At 58.0% G+C, this 22,449-nt stretch overlaps 8 protein-coding genes across 8 annotated transcripts; 3 read left to right on the forward strand and 5 right to left on the reverse strand.

Moving 5' to 3' along the window:
• Positions 1 to 65: 65 nt before the first annotated feature.
• B0H64DRAFT_428886 (uncharacterized protein) lies at positions 66 to 4,076 on the reverse strand (the record flags this gene model as incomplete). Its single annotated transcript, XM_062805869.1, has 3 exons — positions 3,438 to 4,076; positions 2,449 to 3,370; positions 66 to 2,387 (listed from the first exon to the last, which is right to left on the reverse strand). The coding sequence occupies exons 1-3, from the start codon at positions 3,683 to 3,685 to the stop codon at positions 66 to 68; spliced, it is 3,492 nt and encodes a 1,163-aa protein (XP_062664442.1). The 5' UTR covers positions 3,686 to 4,076.
• Positions 4,060 to 5,822, forward strand: B0H64DRAFT_382223 (uncharacterized protein). Its single transcript, XM_062802853.1, has one exon. It carries the CDS (start codon positions 4,094 to 4,096, stop codon positions 5,699 to 5,701), a length of 1,608 nt encoding a protein of 535 aa, XP_062664443.1. The 5' UTR covers positions 4,060 to 4,093; the 3' UTR covers positions 5,702 to 5,822.
• A 123-nt stretch (positions 5,823 to 5,945) lies between these two features.
• Positions 5,946 to 7,843, forward strand: B0H64DRAFT_352709 (Inosine/uridine-preferring nucleoside hydrolase domain-containing protein). The gene is made up of 5 exons (XM_062801495.1): positions 5,946 to 6,190; positions 6,427 to 6,512; positions 6,602 to 7,162; positions 7,202 to 7,273; positions 7,344 to 7,843. Exons 1-5 carry the CDS (start codon positions 6,140 to 6,142, stop codon positions 7,708 to 7,710), a joined length of 1,137 nt encoding a protein of 378 aa, XP_062664444.1. The 5' UTR covers positions 5,946 to 6,139; the 3' UTR covers positions 7,711 to 7,843.
• B0H64DRAFT_470933 (kinase-like domain-containing protein) lies at positions 7,844 to 9,900 on the reverse strand. Its single transcript, XM_062807851.1, has 3 exons — positions 9,445 to 9,900; positions 8,763 to 9,345; positions 7,844 to 8,688 (listed from the first exon to the last, which is right to left on the reverse strand). Exons 1-3 carry the CDS (start codon positions 9,562 to 9,564, stop codon positions 8,153 to 8,155), a joined length of 1,239 nt encoding a protein of 412 aa, XP_062664445.1. The 5' UTR covers positions 9,565 to 9,900; the 3' UTR covers positions 7,844 to 8,152.
• Positions 9,901 to 10,524: 624 nt separating this feature from the next.
• On the reverse strand, positions 10,525 to 13,308 carry B0H64DRAFT_314853 (uncharacterized protein; the record flags this gene model as incomplete). The annotated part of the gene is made up of 2 exons (XM_062800221.1): positions 10,525 to 12,730; positions 12,845 to 13,308. 2 exons carry the CDS (start codon positions 13,306 to 13,308, stop codon positions 10,525 to 10,527), a joined length of 2,670 nt encoding a protein of 889 aa, XP_062664446.1.
• A 498-nt stretch (positions 13,309 to 13,806) lies between these two features.
• Positions 13,807 to 15,256, reverse strand: B0H64DRAFT_27145 (uncharacterized protein). Its single transcript, XM_062800008.1, has 2 exons — positions 14,718 to 15,256; positions 13,807 to 14,658 (listed from the first exon to the last, which is right to left on the reverse strand). Exons 1-2 carry the CDS (start codon positions 15,109 to 15,111, stop codon positions 14,021 to 14,023), a joined length of 1,032 nt encoding a protein of 343 aa, XP_062664447.1. The 5' UTR covers positions 15,112 to 15,256; the 3' UTR covers positions 13,807 to 14,020.
• Positions 15,257 to 15,404: 148 nt separating this feature from the next.
• B0H64DRAFT_334551 (nucleolar protein 14) lies at positions 15,405 to 18,541 on the forward strand. The gene is made up of 3 exons (XM_062801108.1): positions 15,405 to 15,773; positions 15,840 to 16,301; positions 16,354 to 18,541. The coding sequence occupies exons 1-3, from the start codon at positions 15,474 to 15,476 to the stop codon at positions 18,349 to 18,351; spliced, it is 2,760 nt and encodes a 919-aa protein (XP_062664448.1). The 5' UTR covers positions 15,405 to 15,473; the 3' UTR covers positions 18,352 to 18,541.
• Positions 18,542 to 22,259, reverse strand: B0H64DRAFT_334553 (glycosyl hydrolases family 38 N-terminal domain-containing protein). Its single transcript, XM_062801109.1, has 2 exons — positions 20,081 to 22,259; positions 18,542 to 20,032 (listed from the first exon to the last, which is right to left on the reverse strand). Exons 1-2 carry the CDS (start codon positions 21,968 to 21,970, stop codon positions 18,677 to 18,679), a joined length of 3,246 nt encoding a protein of 1,081 aa, XP_062664449.1. The 5' UTR covers positions 21,971 to 22,259; the 3' UTR covers positions 18,542 to 18,676.
• Between the last annotated feature and the right edge of the window lie 190 nt (positions 22,260 to 22,449).

The raw sequence follows: 22,449 nt of genomic DNA on the forward strand, positions 1-22,449 counted from the left end.
TCTTGTATCCATCTTCATTCAAACTGCCTACTCATATCCTCCTCCCCCAACGCACCGCACCCGCCCTATCCAAAATCCATAACCCCCAACCCGCGTTCCCTCATCGCGCCCTGAACCGCCCCCTTAACCGCCACAACCGCCTCCCTCCACGACTCCTTCCCAGCCCCCTCCTCACCCTCCTCAACAAGCCAACCAAGCCACTTCACCAACACCCTCGCCTTCTCCATATCCCTCTCCTCCCCCACCACCCGCGCCACATAGCGCTCAAAGACCTCCACATCCGCCCGGTGCGGGCCCTCATCCCGCGTCGCCTCATGCCACACCCCGACCATCTCCTTGACCTCCTTGACCGACGTCAGCCCGGACCGCGCAAACGCCACCCGAGGCGGTTTCGCGGGGAACTTGAGCCGCGTCTGGCCCCGCGGGGCCGCACCACCACCACCATCAGCACCACTACCGCTATCAGGACGGCGGCCAGGGGCATGATACCCCAACGCGGTCCCCGCCCCCACTCCCACCCCAGACCCGCGCGCCATCCGCCGCCGCCGATGGTCCTCGACCACCTCGCGCCGCACATCCTCGGGCAATTCAGCCAAGAATTCCGGGTCCAGGTCGCCCGCCGCCACCATATCCTGCCCGGCAGCAGCAGCAGCGGCGGCGGGCGGCGCCAGGTTAGTCTGCAGCAGGCGCGCCTCGGCATCCTGCTGCCGTTCCCGCTCACGGGCGCGGCCGAAGAGCGATCTGATCCCGCCGCCGCGCTTGGTGGGCGTGGACCGCTCGCGCGGGCGGTGGATGACGCGGTCCTTGCGCGGGGACTGCGGGAGGCGGGTCTGCGCACCACTACCGCCGCCGCCGCCGCCGGGCTGGCGCGGTTTGCGCTGTGGGCCGTAGGCGGCGAGCACCTCGGCTTGCATGTCCTCGGGGAGGGCGTCGAAGACCTCGCGGTCGATGTCGGAGGGGATGTCGTCGGCGGTGGTGAGGGCGGGGCTGTGGGAGCGGGACTTGATGGGGGATGGTTCACGGGAGGGGGAGGGAGCGCGCGGGGGTGGGCGTTTGGCTTGCTGCATTAGTTTGGCGCGGATGTCGTGGGGCAGTTCGGCGAGGACGGTGGGGTCGACGTTGGAGGGGATGATGAATTGCGTGCCGGCGAGGTTGAGGGGGGAGTTGGCTTTGTCGTCGGCGGCGTTGGCTCTGGCGAGAGCTAGCGCTGGGTGCACTTTTGGTTTCCTGGGCGTTAAGGGGTCGTCTGCGATGGGGTCCTCCTTGACCTCCTGCCCAGAGGGACGGCGACTCAGTTTTCCTGCGCCGTCCTCGTCATGAACTAGCTCTGTTTTGGGTCTATTTGAGGGAGGGGCTGCGATGCCGAAGTTGAGTTTCCTTTGGCTCCCCTCGGGGGCACCTGATGGCTTGATGGGTTCTAGCTTGGTCATCTGCACTCCCAGACCCCTGAGATCACCAGGGCTGAACCTGTAAGAACGAAGAATTGCGATGGACTCCTTCCCAATGACGCCGCTGTCATTCGTGGCCACACCGAACGTGACGCTCTTGGTGAATGTGTCGCATTTGCCATGCCCCAGATGTTTGGCTGGGTCTAAGGGTGCATCGAGGGCACGTCTCATAATCTTCATGGTCAGGTTCTTCCCCTTGACGCCCTCGTTCAGAAGACGGCGCTCAAGTTCCTTGCACAAGTTGTGGACGAACTCGTCGGCTTCGGCCTGGTTTACGAACCGGATCCCCCAGTTCACGTCGGCCGATACAGACTTGCGGATGGGCTGCTCTCCAACCTCGGCGCGGTCGATCCCGCGGGCATATTCCCACAGCTTCTCGCCCGTCTTGGGCCCCAGGAGAGACACCAGGCGTTCCTTGTATGTCTGGCGCAAATCATTTACGAACTTGACGCCGATCTCTTCGAGCTTTCCACCAATGCTGTAGGCTACGCCAGGGAGGTCCTCGACCTTGAGGGGGCCGAGAATGTCTAAGACCTCCTCCGGCCGGACCTGATACTGGCCGGCAGGTTTCGCCTTTCGCAGGGCGATCTTGGCGAGCAGTATATTGCCGCCGATTCCGACTGAAACATGGCAGTCTGTCTTCTCTTTGATTTCCGCCCGGAGATTGGTTGCGATTTCATCGGCCTTCTCCTGTTCCCTCCAGACGCTGCCTTCGCTAAGGCCCACCCCTTTGGAACCTGCAGCAGAGAGTATGATATCGGTGATGTCGACAAGAGCCTCATCGATACTGACACTCTGAACGACACCTCCAACGCCGAGGATGGCATCATAGAACAGCCGGCTCGCTTCCTCGTAGGCCGGGAAGTCGTACGGCACTACCTTGATATCCGGGCAGAGTTCCTGAGCACGCTTCATCCACATGCCATTCTTGACACCGAACTTTCGGGCGGGGGTAGTTGCAAGAGGCGATCTCAGACCCGCTGCCGGGGCTGTGAGCAACCACGACCGGCTTATCCCGATAGTCGGGGGCGTGCTGATTAATGGAAACGGCGCAGAAGAAGCTGTCAAAGTCGACATGCATAATGTATCGACGGGAGCCGCTTTTGCGCTTAGCTGGTTTGATCACTGGCCCCCTTTCCGCAGTCATACTCATCAGACGCGACTTCAGTTCAGCTTTCCAGGTAGATAAATGGTGTAGGCGGCTCTCAGAGTAGTACTGCTTCAGGAAGTCAGGGTTTGCGGTGGATGATTTCCGAATCTTGGGATCCTGAAGAAGCAAGGCATTGTGCTCTTCTGAAGTCATCGGTTTCCCGGGAGGTTGTTGTTGCGGCGAATTTGGTGCATTATTAGGGTCAAGACGCTTGACCTCATCAGGTTTCTCCTCCGGGTACGGCTGCGGGTGCTTATTCGGCGACGGGACATTGGGTTGGGTCCCTTTTTCTTGCTTTGGGGCTACCGAAGCCTCGAAGAGCATATCCACGTCCACGTCGTCGAAGTCGTCGATGGACTCGAGGGCGGCTGGGGCAGGCTTCCTTGCAGACGTGGGCTGGAACGGGCTGCTGGAAGCTTGGGACGGGAGACGGTCTGCCGACTTTGAAAACTGGCTGTTATAGAAGCTGTCCTGAGTCTGCTCGCGGTAGCCCAGGGGGGACTGCTGGGTCGCTTGACTGAGCATCTTCCCTTGGTCAAATTTGATTGTCTTCTGCCTCGGACCATCATCGATGACGCGGTAGTCTGACCAGGGGAGCAGTTTCCCAGCCTTGATCGAGTCCATCACCCAGGCGGGCTTGACGACGCGATAGTTACTAAATTCGGCCTTCTTCTTCGGTGGCATGGCTGAAGCGATGATGTGGGTGGCCATGGTCTTGGAGTCCAAGTACTGCAGAAAGGCGGCGCCATGCTGGACAAGTTCCTTGTGGAGGCTGCTCAGGGGTTAGCGGCTGAAGGGGGTCCAGGGGTTCAAGAACATGACCGGCGCTCATTACTTACACCTGTAGCGGAGGTTGGGTATAACCGGAGACATGAGCCACTATCCCCTTGAATATTTGGGGTTTATCTCCACGAGCTTCGCGCAGTTCAACGTCGAGGTTCTGCAACTTCAGCTTCTTCCTCCTGAAATAATCGCCAAAGCCCCCAAACTCGCTCTCCCCGTACTCCTCGCCTTCTTCGTCGTTGAACTCATGGCTAGCGATGCGTTTCCGCGAAGCCTCCGAGCCCTTTTCCAAACGGCTGCCCATGAAATGCGATTGAGAAATGCGAAAGCGAAAAAGACAATGACATCATCGGGCGAGTGTGAAAATTAGTGTTTTTCGGACTTGGTGTTTCACGCCTTCATGGAGGGGCGGCATGAAGTCGACATTAGAACATAACAAGATGGCGTTGTGAGAGTTGCCATATTTTTCCAAAAAGAAGTCGTGTGTGCCTAAACATCTGACGCCTTTTCGGTGGCAACTCGTAGCTGCGATTAGTGTCCGACGTGCCGAGAAGCGCGCCCTTTGGCAACGCGGTGTCACATGATAACTAATGACATCTCCGTTCACCTCGATTGATAAGGGTTAGGGTTGAAGATGGAACATTTGGGACTTGCTTTCTTCCAGGTCTGGACCGAGCTCTCTCTTGATCCTCTCCCACTCACCGTCGCAATCATGAACAACGATCAATTTCGCAGGCTCCTGCTGGCCAACTCGGCCAAATCTAAAGCCGACAAAAATGGCGCCTCTCCGACCGACGCCCGCCCAGTCTCGAACACTCCCGCCGCACTCGGATCCAGGCTCAAGTCGAGCATTCCCATGACGCCGCGCTCCGTCGCCGGCGCTCGCGTGGACTTTGCCAAGCAGCTCGCAGAACGGAACCAGGCGCCAGAGAAGTCACAGAAAAAGTTCAGGTCTTTTGCGCCTAAGGGTAGCAGGTTCGCCGAGGGATACGTCGACCGCTCCAGGACAAGGGAAGAGGAGGAAGACGAACGGGCCGAAAGGCTCAAGGCTTTGGAAGAGTCGCTCAAGAAGGAAGAGATTGACCGCGAGACATACGACCGGCTACGGAGCGAGATCGCGGGTGGCGACCTGTCGAGTACGCATCTGGTGAAGGGGCTCGATTTCAAGTTGCTGGAGAGGATACGAAAGGGAGAGGATGTCTACAATGAAAAGGAGGAGTCACCCCAGGCGGAGAAGGAGGAGGGTGAAGAGGAGGAGCCACAAGACGAGCTAGGGGCGGACCCGGACGACTTTCTAGAGCAGTTGGAATCCACCGAAGTCAAGGCGATCGAGAAGGAGAAGGTACAAAAGAAGGGCCAGTTCGCCCCCACCACACTCAACCCGGGTCAAAAGAGGTCGCGGAACCAAATATTGGCTGAGATGAAAGCCGCGAGAGCGGCGGCGGCGAAAGCGAAGGAGGAATCAAGCTTGGGTTCCAAGTTCAAAAGAATCGGGGAGAAGAAGACACCCGGGACTAGGATAGAGAGGGACAGCAAAGGCCGCGAGGTCATGATCATCGTAGACGAAGACGGACACGAAAGGCGGAAAGTGAGGAAAGTGGACCTCAAGGCTGAGGAGGAGTTGGAGAAGGAACGGGAGCTCCTGGCCTCGAGCAAGGTGCTCGGCATGGAAGTGCCCGAGTTCTACAGGAAACAACTGGAGGCGCAACAGGCTGAGGAGGACGGCAAGGAGGTAAACATTTTCGACGATGCCGGTTCCGACTACGACCCGCTAGCCGGTTTAGAGGAATCAGACGGGTCTTCAGATGAAGAGGGTGAGACCAAGGACGAAGCGGAAGCGAAGGCATCAGCAGAGATGCCTCCGCCACCAAAACCGAACGCTCCAGCCGCGAGGAACTACTTCAAGGACTCCAAGACGGCGCTCACGTCAGAAGACAAGTATAAGACGCCGTCACTGGATGACCCGACTTTCATGGCAGCCCTCAAAAAGGCCAAGGCGGCCAGCGCCATGGAGAAGTCGGAAGAAGAGAAGAAGGCTGCCGAGAGGGAGGAGCGTCTCAAGAAGAAGCTGTTGGATTCAAACCGCGATGATGAAGACATGGACCTCGGCTTTGGCTCGAGCCGAGTGGAGGATGAAGCGGACTCCGAGGAGACCAAGGTCAAGTTATCGGCTTGGGGTGGGGGTGACGATGAAGAAGAAGGCGGTGGCGGTGGCGGCGGTAAGTCGCAGCGGAAGAGAGGTGGGAAGAAGCGAAAGGGGGACAAGAATAACTTTGAGGATGTTATGAAGGTGATGCAGAGGCAGAAAGGGGGTGGGTGATGGACTGACTGCCCCCGAGTCCAACAAATGCAAACATACCTAATGAGTTTGTGAGGATCTCTCCAGACAACCACTACAACCACTTCTCATAAATACCTAAATGCAAACAAATGAATGACCACAACATGCTAGGTATTTGGAGTTTGCCAAATGGGCTGTTTTGGTTCAACTTCCTAATCGGGCAACCAGCCAACCTTTGTTGCTCATGCGATCAAATCTCAGTGGAGCCAGAGTGAAACGCACTGCCTCTCCGCTTCCAACATTGCCGGGCGACACTTAGTCACCGGATCTTACTTCACTTGACTTGATACCAGATATTTTATCTTCGTTTTATTTATTTTGTCACCCATTCGTAACAGACAAATTCATAATAACTCACTCAGCCCAAGTTACCCACCTCTCCCGACCTTACTCACCAACAAACATACCCAATTCAAAATGGAAGATACACGGATCCCCGTTTGGCTGGACTGTGATCCCGGCCACGATGTAAGTAATTTCAACTCGTATCGGGGTGAAACCGTCTTCTTGCCTCTCTTGGTCCTCCGCAGAAGACCCGGGCCAAATATCAAATGAGATAGGCACCGGCCGGTCAGGTCCGGGGGGATGAACGCGGGGGCGGGGGAGGGGCAGAGATGTCTTTCTCACTGGGTCACCGAACACCATCACCCAACCTACCCCTGAATCACCTCAAAACAAACACTCACTAACTCACATCCCACCAGGACACCTTCGCCATCCTACTAGCAGCCTACCACCCAGCAATCCGCATCCTAGGCGTCTCAACCGTCTTCGGCAATGCCTCCCTCGAGTAACCCCCCCTTCTTCCCTTCTTCCCTTCCCCTTTCCCCTATCCATCTACCACCTAATTACTAACCCACCCCCCCCCCCCCCCCTCAGAAAAACAACCCGCAACGCCACCTCCATCCTCACCGCCATCGGCCAAGCCGACACCATCCCCGTCTACATCGGCGCCTCCCACGGCCTGACCCGCCCACCCCTCCACGCACCCACCAACATCCACGGCGAGACCGGCCTCGACGGCAGCGAGCTCCTCCCGGAACCCACCGTGCCCGCCCTCACCACCCCACCCGCCATCGACGCCGCCTACGCCGCCCTACGCTCTTGCCCCCCCAACACGGCCTGGGTCGTCGCGACGGGCGCCTTCACCAACGCCGCCGCGCTGTTCGCCAAGTACCCGGACCTGGTGGCCCACGTGCGCGGGCTGAGCCTGATGGGCGGCGCGCTGGGTGGGGGGTTCACGCCCGCCGTGCTGGGCGCCGTGGAGGGGGTGCCGCGCGTGGGCAACTGGACCCAGTTTGCCGAGTTTAATGTTTTGGCGGACCCCGAGGCGGCGGCGGCGATCTTTGGGGATAGGGTGTTGGCCGGGAAGACCACGCTGATTCCGTTGGATGTGAGTCATTTGGTGCTGACGACGGAGGGGGTGAGGGATTTGTTGCTGTATGGGCGGGAGGGGGTGGAGAAGGAAGGGGGGGTGAGGGATGGGAGGGGGATCACGGCGTTGAGGGTTATGCTGGTGGATTTGTTGATGTTCTTTGCTGGGACGTATAGGTGAGTGCTGTTGTGTTTGGGGGTTATCTATCTCACAGATGTGGATGGTGAATGGCTGACCGTGGGACAGCAACGTCTTCGGTATCACCGAGGGCCCGCCGCTGCACGACCCCCTGGCCGTGGCGGCCGTCCTAACGGGTGTTGGCGACCAGCACGAGATCCCCTTCTGCGACTATGACCCGGCTGGCGAGCCTGGGCTGACGCAGAGGGAGCGGTTCGAGGTGACGGTTGTCACCGAGGGCACCTACGAAGACGCCGACGCCGGCGCCAAGACGGGCCAGATCACCGCCAGACTGCTTCCGCCGGGCGAGGAGGGTGTCAGAATCCCGCGCAGCTTGGATGTTCCGCTGTTCTGGAAGGTTTTGGAGGAATGTGTCTCGAGGGCGGATGCTGCTAACGCCGCTGCTGCCGCTGCTTCTGGGCCGCTGGTCAACTAAGGTGGGGATGAAGACACATGGAAAAGATCGTATTAAGAACGGATAGATTGGTTAGTTTCCGGCTAGATTTGACACCTTTTGTCCTGGCGCTGGCATCAGAAAAGTCAGAGAAAATAGAACCCAATGCGATGACCGGAGAGACTGGCATCAACAAGTGAACTCGGATTCGAACGTTGGGAGTGTGCTCGACTTGATACCCATCACCTCGAACCACATTACGCCCCAGCATCTAGTCCGTATGATCCTTCTATATTGATAACGACCGCCAGTCCCAGACCGCACCAACACCAGCTAAATTCAGAGCGACTAACACAGCGGCCACAGAACATGATGATACAGATAAAGCCCGCCCAAATGTCCCTGCCGGCGCCCAACGCCCGCCTATATCACAAACCTGCCCACGCCATACATACAATAGAGACCACCCACCAAATCCCTCCCTTCAAGCCGAGCCGTCATCGGGCAGCTCCTCCACGACCTGCTCCACAATCGCAATCAACTCATCGATGTCCGGCCGCTCAGCCGGCTCCACCTTCAAACACCCCCTAACCACCTCCCGGATCGGCTCGCTAATCGTCTCGTCCTCCGCCGCCGCGGCCGCCGCCGCCGCAGGGCCCTTCCCCTTAGACTTGGGCTTGCCACCGGGGCCCTCGTCGGGAAAGCGCCAGTCGCCCGACAGGACGCAGATGCTGAGGGAGCCGCCGGTCTCGTCGCTGCGCATCTCGAAGGGCGACTTGCCGACGAGGCAGGCGTACAGGGTGCAGCCGAGCGACCAGATGTCGACCTTGGTGTCGACGACGGTGCCCGTCTTGACGTCGAACAGCTCCGGCGCCCGGTACGGCATCGTGCTGTGCTCGGCCGCCGTGTCCTGGGTCGCGATCGCCAGCGACCGGCTGGTGATGGGGAGCGGGGATACCGCGACGGAGCCCAGGTCCATTATGATGGGCTCCGTGCCGGAGTCGGATATCATGATGTTGGCTGGCATCCCTGTTAGCATATCGTTTATACATGGCGGCAGACACTCGAGCGGGTAGGTGGAGGGTGGGGCATACCCGGCTTGATATCGCGATGGGCATAACTCCTCGTCGCCCCCGGCGCGGCAGCCGGCATCCTCTCGTCCTCGGTCAGCAACGACCGTTGCTGTTCCGTCTCGTCCTCGTCATCCGCCGCCCTTGTCCCCTTGGCCCTGATATGCTCATCCACCCCATCCGCCCTCATCTCCATCCGCTCCCTCGCCGGCCCACCCCCACCACCACCCACCTCCCCACCACCCCGGTACAGATGCATATCCCTCATCGCCCTACACACGCCCAAAAACAGCAACATCAGCCGCTTCTCGGGAAACCGCGTATGATTAACCAGGTTGGCGTTGATCAAATCCTGCAGGTTGCCGCGGCGGTAGTAGGGCAGCAGGACGTAGACGGTCTTGGACTCGTCGCCGCCGCCGCGCTCGGTGGCGATGGAGTAGTCGACGCTGTGGATGACGCCCGGGCTGTGGGCGAACAGCTTGTAGGCCTCGACCTCCTTCATCGCCTGCGCGACCGACTCGGCCCCGAACGGGCACCGGATCTTCTTGAGCGCGAAGAGCTCCGAGGTGGATGTGTCCTGCACCAGGTAGACGTACGAGAAGCCGCCCTGTGAGGGGGGGTGGTTGCGGTTAGAGGGGGAAATGGTAGGTAGGGTCTAGCTGGGCTAGCTAGGTGGGTAGATGGTTTTGGGGGGGGGTTGGCGCACCTCGCCTAGCAGGCGCAGGATCTTGAAGCTGCGGCTGTTGATTTTGAGCGTTGGCGAGCTCGGGAAGCAGTTGAGACAGCTCCCGAAGGAGGAAATGAGGTCGAAGAAGACTTGCGCCATGGCGGGCTGTGTCGCGGTGCGCTCGAGCTTGGGGGGTTTAGTGGTGGGTTACGCTGCTAGGTAACTGTTCGCATTGATGGGTCGGGTCTCTCTGTCTTGCGTCGGGTATTCTTCGTCGTTTCAGGTTCGGCGGCAGGTCGTTTTCTCGCCAAAGAAACCGCTCGTTAGCCCCGTATCCGCAATGGAATTGGAATTGCAAGTGGTTGTCGGACAGATCGATTCCTGCTGACAAGCTGTCAGGATGTTTTCTCCAGAGATGGATTCCAGGTTGCGCTGGCCAGGATCTCAGCCGCCAAGGTGCGCTGCTGTGCAACGGAACGGCAGCGCCGGGGTGGGTCCGCGATTCGGCCGCATGCAGCGGGCTCTCCGCCATAGCCGACGGCCAGCGGGTCCAGTGGGTTCCCCGCTAAATTTGGAGTTTCAATGTTGATATCCGACTGAGCTCCCCGGCAACCAAAGAGGGGTTCAACGTTCAACAGGGACACGGCCGAGAGCGCGGAAAGAACGGGATGGATGAGAATACATTGAAGATATGGGTAGGTATGGATGGGTATTTTATCAACTATGAACCACAGTATTCTAGGGTATGGATGATTTCATCTAGTTAGTATTTTACAGTCTTCCACACAATACTTCGTACCTCGACGGCTGTATCTCAACACTGTCAACACCATGTTTACACAAAACCGCGACAGGCCGCTCGCTGTCAACATCCTCTACCAAGAACAACACCCAACGCAGAAGAAAAAGCATTCAATTACAAAGCCCTACTAAACACAACAATACCCGTAACCCCAGAAACCAGACCTTAATCTACCCCTCCCATTGATCTTTGCGATGGATGAAGAAGGGAAGCTCTCATCAGCCTTCGTAGAACACACACATACATAACCCCGTCTCAGGTAAAACCACGCCGCCGCTAAGCTACCCAAGAACACCGACAACGTGACCAACTACGCTTTAGAAGGCGTCCTCAAAGGGACAGTCCACGCTATCGTGCCCGTCGCGCTCGCACAGCGCACACCACTTGCTGGCATCCACCACGCCGCTATCCTTGCCGGCCACGGGGCCCGACTCCATCGGGTTGGGGATGGTCCTCGCGCCAGGGGAGGTAGCAGAACCAGCTGACGGCGCCGGCGCCGGAGCCGGAGCGGGGCCCGAGGCTGCTGCAAAGGTCGGGGCGGTCGCGGTGGTCGGGGTAGGGTCGGGAGAGGTGATGGGGAGGGTAGGCTTGGACGACTTGAGGGGGGATAGCGGGGCGGGCCTGGTGATGCCCGCTTCGTGGTATTCGCTCTCGCTCTCCTCGATGGTCTGGGTGCGGGTGGCGCTGGCGTCGTTGTTGTCGCTGCTGTCGTCCCGCTGGTGTTGGTCCGGTCCGAAGACGTTGGTGCACGTCAGGATGTCGTGGCCCGAGGTCTCGCAGATCTCGCACCAGAGCGTGCTGTTCTCCGTGGCCGTGCTGTAGGTGTCGCTCTCGGGCATGGTGTCGAGCGTGGTGCCGCGGTTGTGCTTGAGCGGGGCTAGGCCCATGTGCTGCTGGGGCTCGGGGCTGCCGATGCTGGGCGGTGCGATGACGGTCGCGCGCGAGTCACGGATGGAGCTGCGGTCGTTTGCAGTGCTCCCGATAGTCATGGCGCTCGAGCGGTGCCCGGCCGGCCCGACGGCCGTCATGACGCTGCCTCTGCGCAGTGACTCCAGCTCGCGCTCGAGGTCCTCCTCTCGAGAGTTCTTGCTCTCAACTAGGGCGCGGAGCTCGGCGACTTCACGGTCGAGCTTTTCACGGGTGAGGCGGTCTTCGATCGACTCACCCTGGTAGGCGCGGATGGACTGACGCTGAGTGGGAGTCCTATCCGAGTTGTCGTTGGGGACCGAGTCTCGGCTCAGCGAGTGAATGATGGCTTTCAGACCCCTGATTTCGTCCTCCTTCTGTTCTAGCTCCTTGGACATAGATCCGCTGTTCGCGGCGCCGTTAGCGCCGTTCACAGGTTGAGCCTTTTCCCGTTCTCGGCGCAGCTCGGTGCGCGTCCGTTCTACTTCCCCACGGAGGAACTCGACCTCGCCCCGTGCCTCGGCCTCGCCTCTCCTAGCGTCTTCGAGGCCTTCTTCCAGCTCCTGCACGAGCTCCTCCAGCTGTTTCAACTGTGCCGCGACGGTGTCGACGTCGGCGGTCCTATCTTGGAGCTCCTGGATCTCTTGCATCAACTCCTCGATCCTCTTCTCGTAAACCCTCTCCGTCTCTGAGCTTGCCATCTCTAGGGTGTCGATCGTGCTACGGAAATCGGCCCGGTGGGCGTCAAACTCGGCCGTGAGCATGGCAATCTTATCGTTCTTCTCTCTCACCAAAGCCCGAAGTTGCCCGGAGTCCTTGTCGTCGATGCTGTTCCGTCGCTGTCCCAGTTGCGCTTCCGAGTTTTCGATTAGCCCCTGGAGCTCTGTCAAGCTTGTCTCCATCTCGGCCAGCGTCGAGGCCTGCTCTTTGAGTTGCTGATCCCGGTTCTCCAGCTGTAATCTGAGTCTCTCCAGCTCTTCGTCGTTGGCATGGTTGCCAGCCCGTGACATCGCCCTCGACGCCGGCCGCACCTTCAGCGAGAAGGACGAGACCGAACCCATACTACCGTTCGTCTGGGTCCTCTGTATGCCAATCGGTGTCGTGTCATCGTCGGTATAATGCGGGTTCGAGGTGGTCCCAAGGACCGAGACACTACGCGGCCCCACCCCTACACTCGCTTTCCGCATATGCCCCGCCGGCATCCGTTTGCTAGGGTCACCAGCAGTGCCGCGAACGCTCTGGGCAAACTTGTTGCCCGAAACTGGGCTACCAAACCTGGGCGGTCCGGTTTTCGGTGCTGGCGTGGCGATGGATGGGCGGGGTCCTGGTGTCATAAGCCTCCTTACGGGTGACTCTGGACGCGGTAACGACGGACGCGTCTTTTTCCCCAGCGGGCTCGAGGCGCGGCCGGGGCCGACGGACTGGCTGAACTTGGGCACGCCGCCCGGGGTCGGTGGTGTGAAGTTGATGGAGTTTTGGTTCGCGACTTTTAAACCGCCGCTTGCTGGTGTGATTGGGAACGAGTTGCCGGCCACGGCGGGCGACTCGTGCTTGACCGCCTTGGATAGAGGGAGGAATATGCCGGCGCCCGGTTGCTCTGTCGTGAAGTAGTAAACGCTGTATGAAGGGGTAACCCGGTCAGTGTCATGGCCAAGCTTTTTGCATGTGTCGCCAGCTATCAGCTATGCGACGCGGGACGCGGGCAGGCACCAAGAACAAAGAACCACTTACCCGTCGACATCACCGCTGTTCTTCCCCCTGGTCGCATGGTCGGGGTGCAGCTCGACGCCGGCGAAGTTGCCCTTGCGCCCAGCGACGGATCCAATAAACCGGACGGTGCCCGTCATGTTCCCTGGGACGTCGACCGTGTCACCGATGGTAACCTCGTCGCCGCCGCCGAAGCGGCCCGGGGTGTGTGGCATGGGGGGCATGGTGTCGCTGGTCAGGTCCGAGTTGTATGCGTTGTATGCGTAGCCTTCAGAGTCATCGGGGATGGAGGCCAACGAGTTCTGCGTCAGCGCAGCGACCGACCCCTTGCGCGAAAGCGCCGGGGGCAATAAACGTGAGGGCTGCGACGTATACAGTTGGTTCAGGTTCGGGGTTGATGCCGTCGCTATGCCGCTGCGGCCAGGTCGTCGCGACAAAGTATGTCTGGTGGTGGTGTTGTAGGTTGATGTTGTTGTGGTGAAGGACATCTTGGCTGGAGGGAAGCAAGTGGCGGCAACGGCGACCGACTTTCGTTTGACTTGTTTACACCCCACTGCTGCCCAGTATTTTGGGGACCAACGCCCGGTGACCCGCTGAAGAGGGGGCACGGACACCCACACCAATGCACTAACACAGGCAACAAGCTCGGGCTGCTGGAGGTGCGGTTCAGCAATGATGATAGAGAGTCTAACAAAAGTAAAAGAAACACTTTGTACAAAATGGGTTGCAGCTCGCTTTTGCTCTCCCGCCGCTTTCAAATCTGCTCCATTCATCTCGTGATCAATCACTTCGGCCGAGAAATACAGGTCGGGGAAATTAAAGCCAACGATCAACCTATCGTTTAAGGTCCTTGTTGCGCATGTATGCACAGTTAGTTACAGATTATTCTTGGCCTTTCCTTTAGCTATTTCAATGCGTTTTCCTTAAATTATCTTTATCCGCATCCATTCAGTGATGCTTCAACTAGTTATTACGTCCCTTTGGTCATCTCTCTTCATATATTCATCTTTCTTTACCCTGATATCGGCAGCGGGAAGAAGAAAGTTGCCCGCAACGCGATAATGGGATCGGCGGGGTGATTGGTTCCTCTCGGCCCAACAAAACGGCGAACCGGCAAAGCAAAAGGGGTAAACGAATGCAAGGCCTGCAGAGGGAGGTGCTCCTGCTCGAAACTTGTCATGTCCCCCAACGATGGTGAGCTCACCTAGGAGACTCGGGCCTCTGTATGATGTCTTCACTATTTAAAGGGCGGCTCCCATCGTTCAGAACCATAGCTTCGCGGTGCCGATGCCTCACACGCTGTTCCTCGGCCGTCGGCGCTTCCTGGAGAGATCGGATCAAGAGCCGCGCCTGCTCATCCTCGCGCAGATTTCTGATGTTGATGTTGTTAGGAAGTAAAACGCTGAATCGCTCGATCAGCGGGACGTTATCCTCTGGTTCGCTATCCGTAGGAGACGATGGTGGCAGGAGGCCGGTTCTCTCCAAAGCTTCCCGGCCAGCCTGCGATCCTCGGATTGAGGCGATGATGTCGTTGATACGGTTGCCTCTGCAGCGCATATACTGCGCAAAGTTCCGCTGGCGGTCCTCTTCCGTGGATCCCCAGTTCTGCTTGGCCAGCCATTTCTCGACGAATTTGGCCTTGACGAGTTTCTCGGCGTCGTAGGAGCCAAGCAGCTGGCTGATGAACATCAGACACAGCTTCTCCGTCATGTCACGCAAGGTGTACTCGTCCGTGTCCTCGTCGTCGAGCACTTCTTGCTCCGGGTCGAGGGACAACTCTAGGCACCTGACCAAGGCAGCGTACGCCTTCCACCTATGGAGCCGCTCAAGGCTTTCTTCTATGCAGTCAGTCTCGCATCAAAAATCGCCACCGGCCTGAAGGAGAATCATAACCTACGAGGGTCTGTGATGATGGCAAGCGCCCGCAGATTCTTCATGCGTTCATCATAGTCCTTGCGTGTGATGCCCCAGAGGAGCAGGTCGACAGTCTCCTGGTCATTAACCGCTCTGTCGCAAACGATCTTGGCCGATGTCTCGCGAATTGACTGGTTATAGTGACCAAGCAGCGTATCGAGCGTGCCGAGTTTCAGGGCGTCCTCTGTTTCTTGGGTGATGTACTGCGTCTTGGGCTGGGGCTGTTTGACTTCGGCTTCGTCTCGCCACTTCCTAAGGAGAACACGCACGCCCAAGAGCCATCCCACTGCATTGATGACTAGATATCCGAATAGCACTCGATCATCCCGGATGAGCCTGCCTAACAATCCCATGGCGCGCAGGTGATTTGCGGCCATGACGGTACTGTTGGGTGGTTAATTACTGTGGTGGTGAGTTGCCTCTGACGAAAGCGAGTGGGTGTGAATGAATGCCCCACAGCGGGAGCTTTTACTCTGCCGGTGATGCGCTCGGTGGTTGCAGCGCAGTCAACGCTGAACCCGCACGTGCCGCTGCTCGTGTAACTCTGTATGTACCTGCTCGTAATTCCTGCCAAATGCCACCGCCAAAATTACTAGTCCCACTGCAGGTGGGGCAGTAAAGATAAGATAGCAAAGCAGCATGTCGCCCAAAAATCTCAAAATCTCGGAGCATCGAAGATAGAGAAAAGCTCACACTGCGACAAACCCGAGCCACAGAAAGCGCCAAATTGCTCCATAAGATGGCCGGGTCACAATTGAAGAGGCTAAAAGCCTCTCTCAAAGACCAAGGAATTATTGGTCCCCAGCAGTCCAAGAAACAGAAGCGCAAGAATGCCGAGGAACAGAAGGCGAGACCCGACAAGCGCCTACAGCGAGGGGAGGCCCTAGCCAGCATCCGCGAGCAGTTCAACCCCTTTCAGTTCAAGACGAACGCCCGGGGACCCAAGTTTGAGGTCACCACCAACAAGCCGGCCAATGACAAGGCGACCATGAGCATCAAGGGGCGGCCGGGGTTGGCAAAGGCAGTGGGCGAGGAACGGGTATGTCCAATGCGGAGTAGGACGTGGGAAGGGGATGTTACAACATGTTACTAACTATATCGTCAGCGGCGGCAAACCCTTCTTGTCGAGATGCAACGGCGCAACAAGGTCGGCGGGCTTATCGACAGGCGCTTTGGCGAGGATGATCCGAATATGTCACTTGAGGACAAGATGATGGAAAGATTCACCCGAGAACAGCAACGAAATCACAAGAAGAGCTCCATGTTCGATCTTGAAGAGGACGACGAACCGATGGGAGGATTGACCCATATGGGCAGGCCCCTATTTGACGACGACGAGGAGGTCCAGGCACCTGTGAAGGATGACTTCGATGAGGAGGATCTACCGTCGGGCGATGAATCCGACAACTCCCGCGCCGAAAGACGGATGTTGAAACGCCAACGCCGAGCGGAAGCTGCGGGTGAGCAGGAGGAGGAGGATGACGAGGACGACGATCAGCCTGAACGGAAAAAGACGAAAAAGGAGATATACGAGGAAGTCATTGCCAAATCAAAACTGCACAGATACGTAGGTCTTACTATGCTCACGTGGCAATGCCCACCGTACTCACATTCCACAGGAACGACAAGCCGCCAAAGACGAGGACACCGAGCTCAGAGCCGAACTCGACCAAACCATGCCTGAGATCCAGGCACTTCTCTTCCAGAGACAAAAGCCGCCGGCAAAGGATGGCCCCTCCATGGCCATTGCCGGGAAGGACAAAACAGCCCTTGATAAGGATTACGATCTTCGGATAAGACTGCTCGCGGCCGATAAACGAGCACAGCCAGCTGAGAGGACGAAGACGGAGGAGGAAACTGCAGAAGAGGAGTCGAAGCGACTCAAGGAACTCGAGGAGCGCCGGCTTAGGCGTATGCGTGGAGAGGTGGTTTCGGACGACGAGGAGGACGAGGAGGGCAAGGGCAGAAAAGGGAAAGCGAATGCGGACGACGACGACGACGCGTTCGATGCCGAAGAGAATGACGAATATGGCCTGGGTACGGGCGTCAGATACCGGCCGACTGCCGCCGAACTGGGATTCGACGACGAAGACGACTTCCTGATTGACGACGATCTCGTTGCCAGTGGGTCCGAATTAGAGATTGAAAGCGATATGGAAGGGGAGGAGAGCGATGATGAGGATGCTGGGTCAGAATCTGCTTCTGACGACGACGAATTTGTTAAGGGGATCTTGACAGAAGCTGTCACAAAAGATCCGGTCTTTCAAATATCCGGCAACGCCAAGGGAGACGACGAGGACGGCATTCCCTACACGTTCCCCTGCCCACAAACCCACGACGAAATGCTCCAGGCTTTCGACGGTATCGAAGTCTCGAAACTCCCAGTAGCTGTCCAGCGGATCCGGGCTCTCTACCACCCCAAGCTGGATAGCAAAAACAAAGAGAGGCTGGGCAAATTCTCGCAAGTCCTCATACAACATGTCGGGTACCTGGGCGATCATTTTGAGCCGCAATGGTTTCCTGCATTGGAAAGCCTGAGCCGGCACATCCATTCGCTCGCGAAGTCCTTCCCTATCGAGGTGGCCAAGGCATATCGCGCACACATCCAGGAGATCGAGCAAGAACGACCTCTGGCTCTCACCGTTGGGGACCTTGTCCTTCTGACTGCGGTCGGCACAACCTTCCCAACGTCGGACCATTTCCACCAAGTGGTCACTCCCGCGATGTTAGCCATTGCTCGCTACCTGGGGCAAAAGATGCCTCAGGCGCTCTCAGACTACGCGACTGGAACCTATCTCTCAATCCTCGCACTCCAGTATCAGCAGTTCTCAAAGCGCTATGTGCCGGAACTGATGAATTTCTGCCTCAACACTCTCTGCTCTCTCGCCCACGAGAAGCCACCACAAAGCTTGGGCTTCTTCCCAGTTCACGAACCGGCAGCGGGGACCCGGATTAAGGGCGCCAGCAAAACCGCCATCCGGCAACTCAACTGCGGTGACTGCCAGCCAAAGCAGTCCCTCTCCACCGCCGAAGAAGCCTCACTCAAAGTAGCCATCCTCAGCACCACCACAGCGATCCTCAAAGCCGCAGCAGAGACGTGGCACAAACTCCCCGCCTTCCACGAGACCTTCCACCCGGCCTCCCTCATCCTCCAACACCTGACCTCCAAGCCCAACAGCACGCACCTCCCCCGCGCCCTAACCAGCAAGCTAACCGACGCAACCGCGACCATCGCCCGGCTCCTGCAGCTCGCGCGCCTCTCGCGGCGCCCGCTCGAGCTGCACCACCACCGGCCCCTCGCGATCCGCACGTACGTGCCCAAGTTCGAGGACTCGTTCGACCCCGGAAAGCACTACGACCCGGACCGGGAGCGGGCCGAGCTGGCCAAGCTGCGGGCGGAGCACAAGCGGGAGCGCAAGGGCGCGCTGCGCGAGCTGCGCAAGGACGCCGCCTTCGTGCAGCGCGAGAACCTGCGCGTCAAGAAGGAGCGCGACGCCGCCTACGAGAAGAAGTACAAGCGCCTCGTCGCCGAGATCCAGGGGGAGGAGGGCAAGGCGGCCAACGAGTATGCGCGCGAGAAGGAGGCGAGGAAGCGGAAGGCTGCGAGGGCGAGGTAGAGAGTTGTGTATGTGTTTGTGTAGGCGTCTGTTATGTGTTGTGGGTGGTGTTTGGTGGGATTGGTGGTCTGTGTTGTATATATATATATGTATATACATGCAGCAACATTTGTTGCAAGGCTTTGGAAATGTGCTCTGGTGGTTTGTTGCAATACCAGAGTCGGCAATTCATATGTCACTCACGTCCCTGGTTTCGTAACGCCATTTAATATTTCTGATAAACACATCAATGAACTCCTCGTTACCTACCATGACCCCCTAGTTCCGATAGATATCCATCCGCACAATACACACAACACATCAAACCCGATAACTTAACAACCCTCTACGCCAACTGCAACTTGTAACTAGCAACCTCAAACGGCCTCAAGTCCACTGCGAACTTACCTCCCTCAAAGGCCACCTCCTCCAGCTCGTCTTCCAGAAGGTTGACCTTGTACACCCGCTTCACATCCCACGTCGTGACCACGGTGCCGCGCGCCCTGCCGCCCAGGCTATCGTACAGCCGCACAATGACACTCCGCCCCTCCTTGACGGGCAGTTCCCCGCGCGACACATCCTCGTCGTCCTCCCCGCGCTTGACTGTGTCGAGCACCAACGCCTTGCTCGAGTCCGAGGCGAGATACACGGGCGGCTCCGAGAAGGCAGCCAGCGCGGCCGCGGGAGAGGGAGCAGAGAGGAGTTTGAGCGGGCTGTTGAACTCGGCAGCCCTTCGCACGGTGACGTGCGACAGGGCGCCTTGATGCGGCAAAATGGCCCAGCGGATGTGGTGGGTGCCCATGTCGGCGTCGGCGTCGGGGGCTTTGGCGCTACGCAGCAGCGAAAGGCGCATGACGTTACCGGCCGTGGCGAAGCCGTACTTGGAGTCGTTGAGGATGGATACGCCGTAGCCGTGCTCCGACAGGTCAGCGAAGCGGTGCGAGCAGACTTCGAACTTGGCCATATCCCAAGAGGTGTTGTAGTGGGTCGGGCGGCGGACAACGCCGAACTGCGTCTCGTACGAGGCTTCGGTGTTGCGGATGTCGACGGGGAATTCGACCTTCAGGAATTTCATGGTTTCGTGCCACTCGACGGTGCTGCTAACTTCGATATGGGATTGCTGACCCGGAATGGCGGCAGCGAGTGTGAGAATTGTCTTGATAGACGACTTGTCGCTGATCTTGGTCTGGGTAACAAGGCTAACACGGTGCTTCTTCTGTTCGTGGATCTTGGTCTCGCCTGAACTGAGGGGCTTGCGGGTTTCGAGGTGGTAGACTTCAACGTCCCAGGCCTGCCAGTACAGAGGCTTGTCGTCGAAAATGATGTACTGGTTGGCCTTTTGCCCCTTCGGGATGACTTCGCGCTCAGCGAGCCTATCATAGAGCGACGTGATCACGCCGGCTTCCACCCTGGCCCTGAGTTGATCACTCTCGAGGACAAAGACGTCTGGAGACACTTCCTTGACAGAGACGAGAGCACCGTCTTGGTTCGTCTTGAGAGTCCGCAGCTTCATCAATGGGCCGTTTCCGCAAGCAACAGCAGCATCGTCTTCCGATATGTCGACGATTTCCTTGCGGTGCCACGGCAGGGTGTTCAAAGCCATGCCGTCCGCGACGGTTGTGGTCGGGACTTGGGATACACCAAGGACCTTTGAAATATCCTTCAGGACGCTCTCAGCAGTCTTGAAAACTTCGGCATACATCTACACACTGTAAGCATTTATCCTGTTCATTTCTCGTCCGCAACTCACTTCGTCAGACTCTCGGTAGGCCATCGCGATAGAGCTACCTGGGAGGCAGTCATGGAACTGGCAGAGAAGTACCGACTCCCACATGGCATCGATCTCCTTCTTCGGATACTTGTATGACTTATCTTTGATTGACGCAATCGTAGCCAGCAATTCCAAGTCTCGAAGGACGATCTCGGACTTGCGGTTGTCACGCTTGTTGTTTGACTGAGTCGTGTATGTACCACGGTGCAGCTCGAAATATAGCTCGCCATACCATGTCACAAAGGAGTCGGCTTTTCGTTCAAGCTTGTCGAAGAAGTCGTCGACTGAGTTGCCCAAGTGAACACGAGGCAGGAGGCCGACGTTGTCGCTGACACCACGGCACCGGCGAAGCTTCTCGAGGTGCTGCCAGGTAGGGCCGCCGCCTCCATCGCCCTTGCCAAAGACAAGCAACGATGTGGGGTCCTGGTCGAGGGACTTGTGCTGCGACATGCTGCGTTTGACATCGCCGAAGTGGGCTTCGGCGGTATATGTCTCGGCGGGGGGCATGTGGCACATTACCTGGGAACCATCCAGGGCAACCCAGTTGAAGGTGGTATGGGGAAAGCGGTTGATATTGTTCCAGCTGAGCTTCTGCGTGAGGAAGCGCGTCATGCCTGACAGGCGGCAAAGCTGGGGTAGCTGGCTCGAGTAACCGAAAGTGTCCGGGAGCCAAAAGGTTTGGGAGCGGCTTCCAAAGTTGCTCTCAAAGAAGCGCTGGCCGTACAAGAACTGGCGGACAAGCGACTCACCGCTCGGCATGTTGGTATCGTGCTCAACCCAGCTGCCTCCGATAGGGTGGAAGCGGCCCTCCGCAACCTTCTTCTTGACGCGGTCAAAGACAGAGGGGTACAGCTGCTTAAGCCATTTGTACTGTTGAGCCTGAGAGCAGGCAAAGTTGAGCTCGGGATAACGGTCCATCAAGTCGCACTGGTTGGACCACGACCTAGCAACCTTCCGCTTCGTTTCGGCAAAAGGCCATAACCAGCAGCTGTCGATGTGGCAGTGCCCAATGCCATAGACGACCGGCTCTTTGCCACTATCATAAACCTTGGCCGAGTTGACGTTGGACCCCAGATAGTCCTCGGCAATGGTGCGGCAGATCTTCAACGACTCTCTATTGCCAATTTCAAAGGTATCAATGATCTCGTTGCAAGTCTTGAGTGCCTTGTGCTGCTCCCAGGAGTCTTCGGGGAACTCTCTCGCGGCATCGCCGATGACCCAGATGTCGATGTAAAGTTGGCGAGCATCCGGGTCGACAGCCACGATTTCAGCTTGATTAAGCCGGAAATACTTGTTGGGATCTGGCGGCTGGATGGAATCCCCGCCAGGAGCGTTCCCAAACATGCCGTTACAGGCCATTTCGATGTAGATGGTGTGCTCCTTTCCATCGCGGAACGAGTCCGGCAGGATCCATTCCACGCGCTCACCACCGCCTGTGAGGCCTTGAAGCGGGTGGCCGCTCTCATTCCAAATCAGGCCTTCATTGTTCGCATCCCAATGAAGCTCGAGAAGCCGCTTGTCCTGAAGCTCTTTGGGAACTTTCAGGATGACTCTGAACCAATGGGTCGTCCAAGCCGGACCAAACGATTCTCCCACGGTGGTCTTTTTGAACTCTTGGGACGTGGCGTTCTTAAAGGTAGGCCGGGTTTGGTCCGGGGCGTGCCAAACCGAGAGTTGGACGTTGGGCTCGCCGGAGACGACGCCCTCGTTCATCATGGCGCGGAGATTCTGGTGCTCATATTGGCCGCCCGCGTAGAACTGGCCGATTCGTTCCTTGTAGATCTTGGATATCATCTGGCCCACGGGCTTTGGGGCGCGGAGGGGATAGTCGCTCCGGGGGCCCTTCTGGACTCGTGTCTCGCCACCCATTGTGTTGATGCCAGGGTAGTAAACTTGGGAGGCAGTGAGGGATGGAGATGAGATAATGGAGAAGAACAGCGGTGAGATTTGAAGCAGTGAAAGACGAAGGGAAAGGTGGGATTTGAGATGGGAAACGGCTGTGCCTTTGCTGCCTTAGACGCTGAGGAGTCAACTCCTCCAAGCGGCTTTAAATACAGAAATTCCTTGAGGAAGAAAGTGAGTTGTTGAGTGTGTGTGCCCAGGTGCCGGGAAGGAGTGAAACAGTATAAATGAGGACCGGTAACACAGAGAAGGCAGGTGGTTGGTTGCCGGATGCAGCTGGACCCTCCCGTCGTGGTCACGGCCTTGGGGCTGCGACTGCCCTGCCAGGGTGTCTTGACAGGGGTTCTGAGCCTGGCCGGGTTCCCCGCAATCCCCGACGGAAGGCGCCCGGCCAATCAGGGGAGCTTATGTCGAGGGAAGTGGCAGCTGTGCCAGCTCACTCATCG

This window comes from Chaetomium fimeti (genome assembly GCF_033439085.1).
Source record: "Chaetomium fimeti strain CBS 168.71 chromosome Unknown B0H64scaffold_1, whole genome shotgun sequence".
In the NCBI taxonomy this organism is placed as follows: Eukaryota; Fungi; Ascomycota; class Sordariomycetes; order Sordariales; family Chaetomiaceae; genus Chaetomium; species Chaetomium fimeti.

Excerpts from the sequence above, each read along its gene's own strand:
- B0H64DRAFT_382223 (XM_062802853.1), top strand. The coding sequence starts at position 4,094 with ATGAACAACGATCAATTTCGCAGGCTCCTGCTGGCCAACTCGGCCAAA.
- B0H64DRAFT_352709 (XM_062801495.1), top strand. The coding sequence starts at position 6,140 with ATGGAAGATACACGGATCCCCGTTTGGCTGGACTGTGATCCCGGCCAC. Across the intron at positions 7,163-7,201 it reads GGGGTGAGGGATTTGTTGCT|GGATGGGAGGGGGATCACGG; the intron begins GTATGGGCGGGA and ends AGGGGGGGTGAG. Across the intron at positions 7,274-7,343 it reads TTCTTTGCTGGGACGTATAG|CAACGTCTTCGGTATCACCG; the intron begins GTGAGTGCTGTT and ends ACCGTGGGACAG.
- B0H64DRAFT_470933 (XM_062807851.1), bottom strand. The coding sequence starts at position 9,564 with ATGGCGCAAGTCTTCTTCGACCTCATTTCCTCCTTCGGGAGCTGTCTC. Across the intron at positions 9,346-9,444 it reads TCCTGCGCCTGCTAGGCGAG|GGCGGCTTCTCGTACGTCTA; the intron begins GTGCGCCAACCC and ends CCCCCCTCACAG. Across the intron at positions 8,689-8,762 it reads CCATCGCGATATCAAGCCGG|CCAACATCATGATATCCGAC; the intron begins GTATGCCCCACC and ends CAGGGATGCCAG.
- B0H64DRAFT_27145 (XM_062800008.1), bottom strand. The coding sequence starts at position 15,111 with ATGGCCGCAAATCACCTGCGCGCCATGGGATTGTTAGGCAGGCTCATC. Across the intron at positions 14,659-14,717 it reads TGCCATCATCACAGACCCTC|AAGAAAGCCTTGAGCGGCTC; the intron begins GTAGGTTATGAT and ends CTGACTGCATAG.
- B0H64DRAFT_334551 (XM_062801108.1), top strand. The coding sequence starts at position 15,474 with ATGGCCGGGTCACAATTGAAGAGGCTAAAAGCCTCTCTCAAAGACCAA. Across the intron at positions 15,774-15,839 it reads AGGCAGTGGGCGAGGAACGG|CGGCGGCAAACCCTTCTTGT; the intron begins GTATGTCCAATG and ends CTATATCGTCAG. Across the intron at positions 16,302-16,353 it reads AATCAAAACTGCACAGATAC|GAACGACAAGCCGCCAAAGA; the intron begins GTAGGTCTTACT and ends CACATTCCACAG.
- B0H64DRAFT_334553 (XM_062801109.1), bottom strand. The coding sequence starts at position 21,970 with ATGGGTGGCGAGACACGAGTCCAGAAGGGCCCCCGGAGCGACTATCCC. Across the intron at positions 20,033-20,080 it reads CCTACCGAGAGTCTGACGAA|ATGTATGCCGAAGTTTTCAA; the intron begins GTGAGTTGCGGA and ends TACAGTGTGTAG.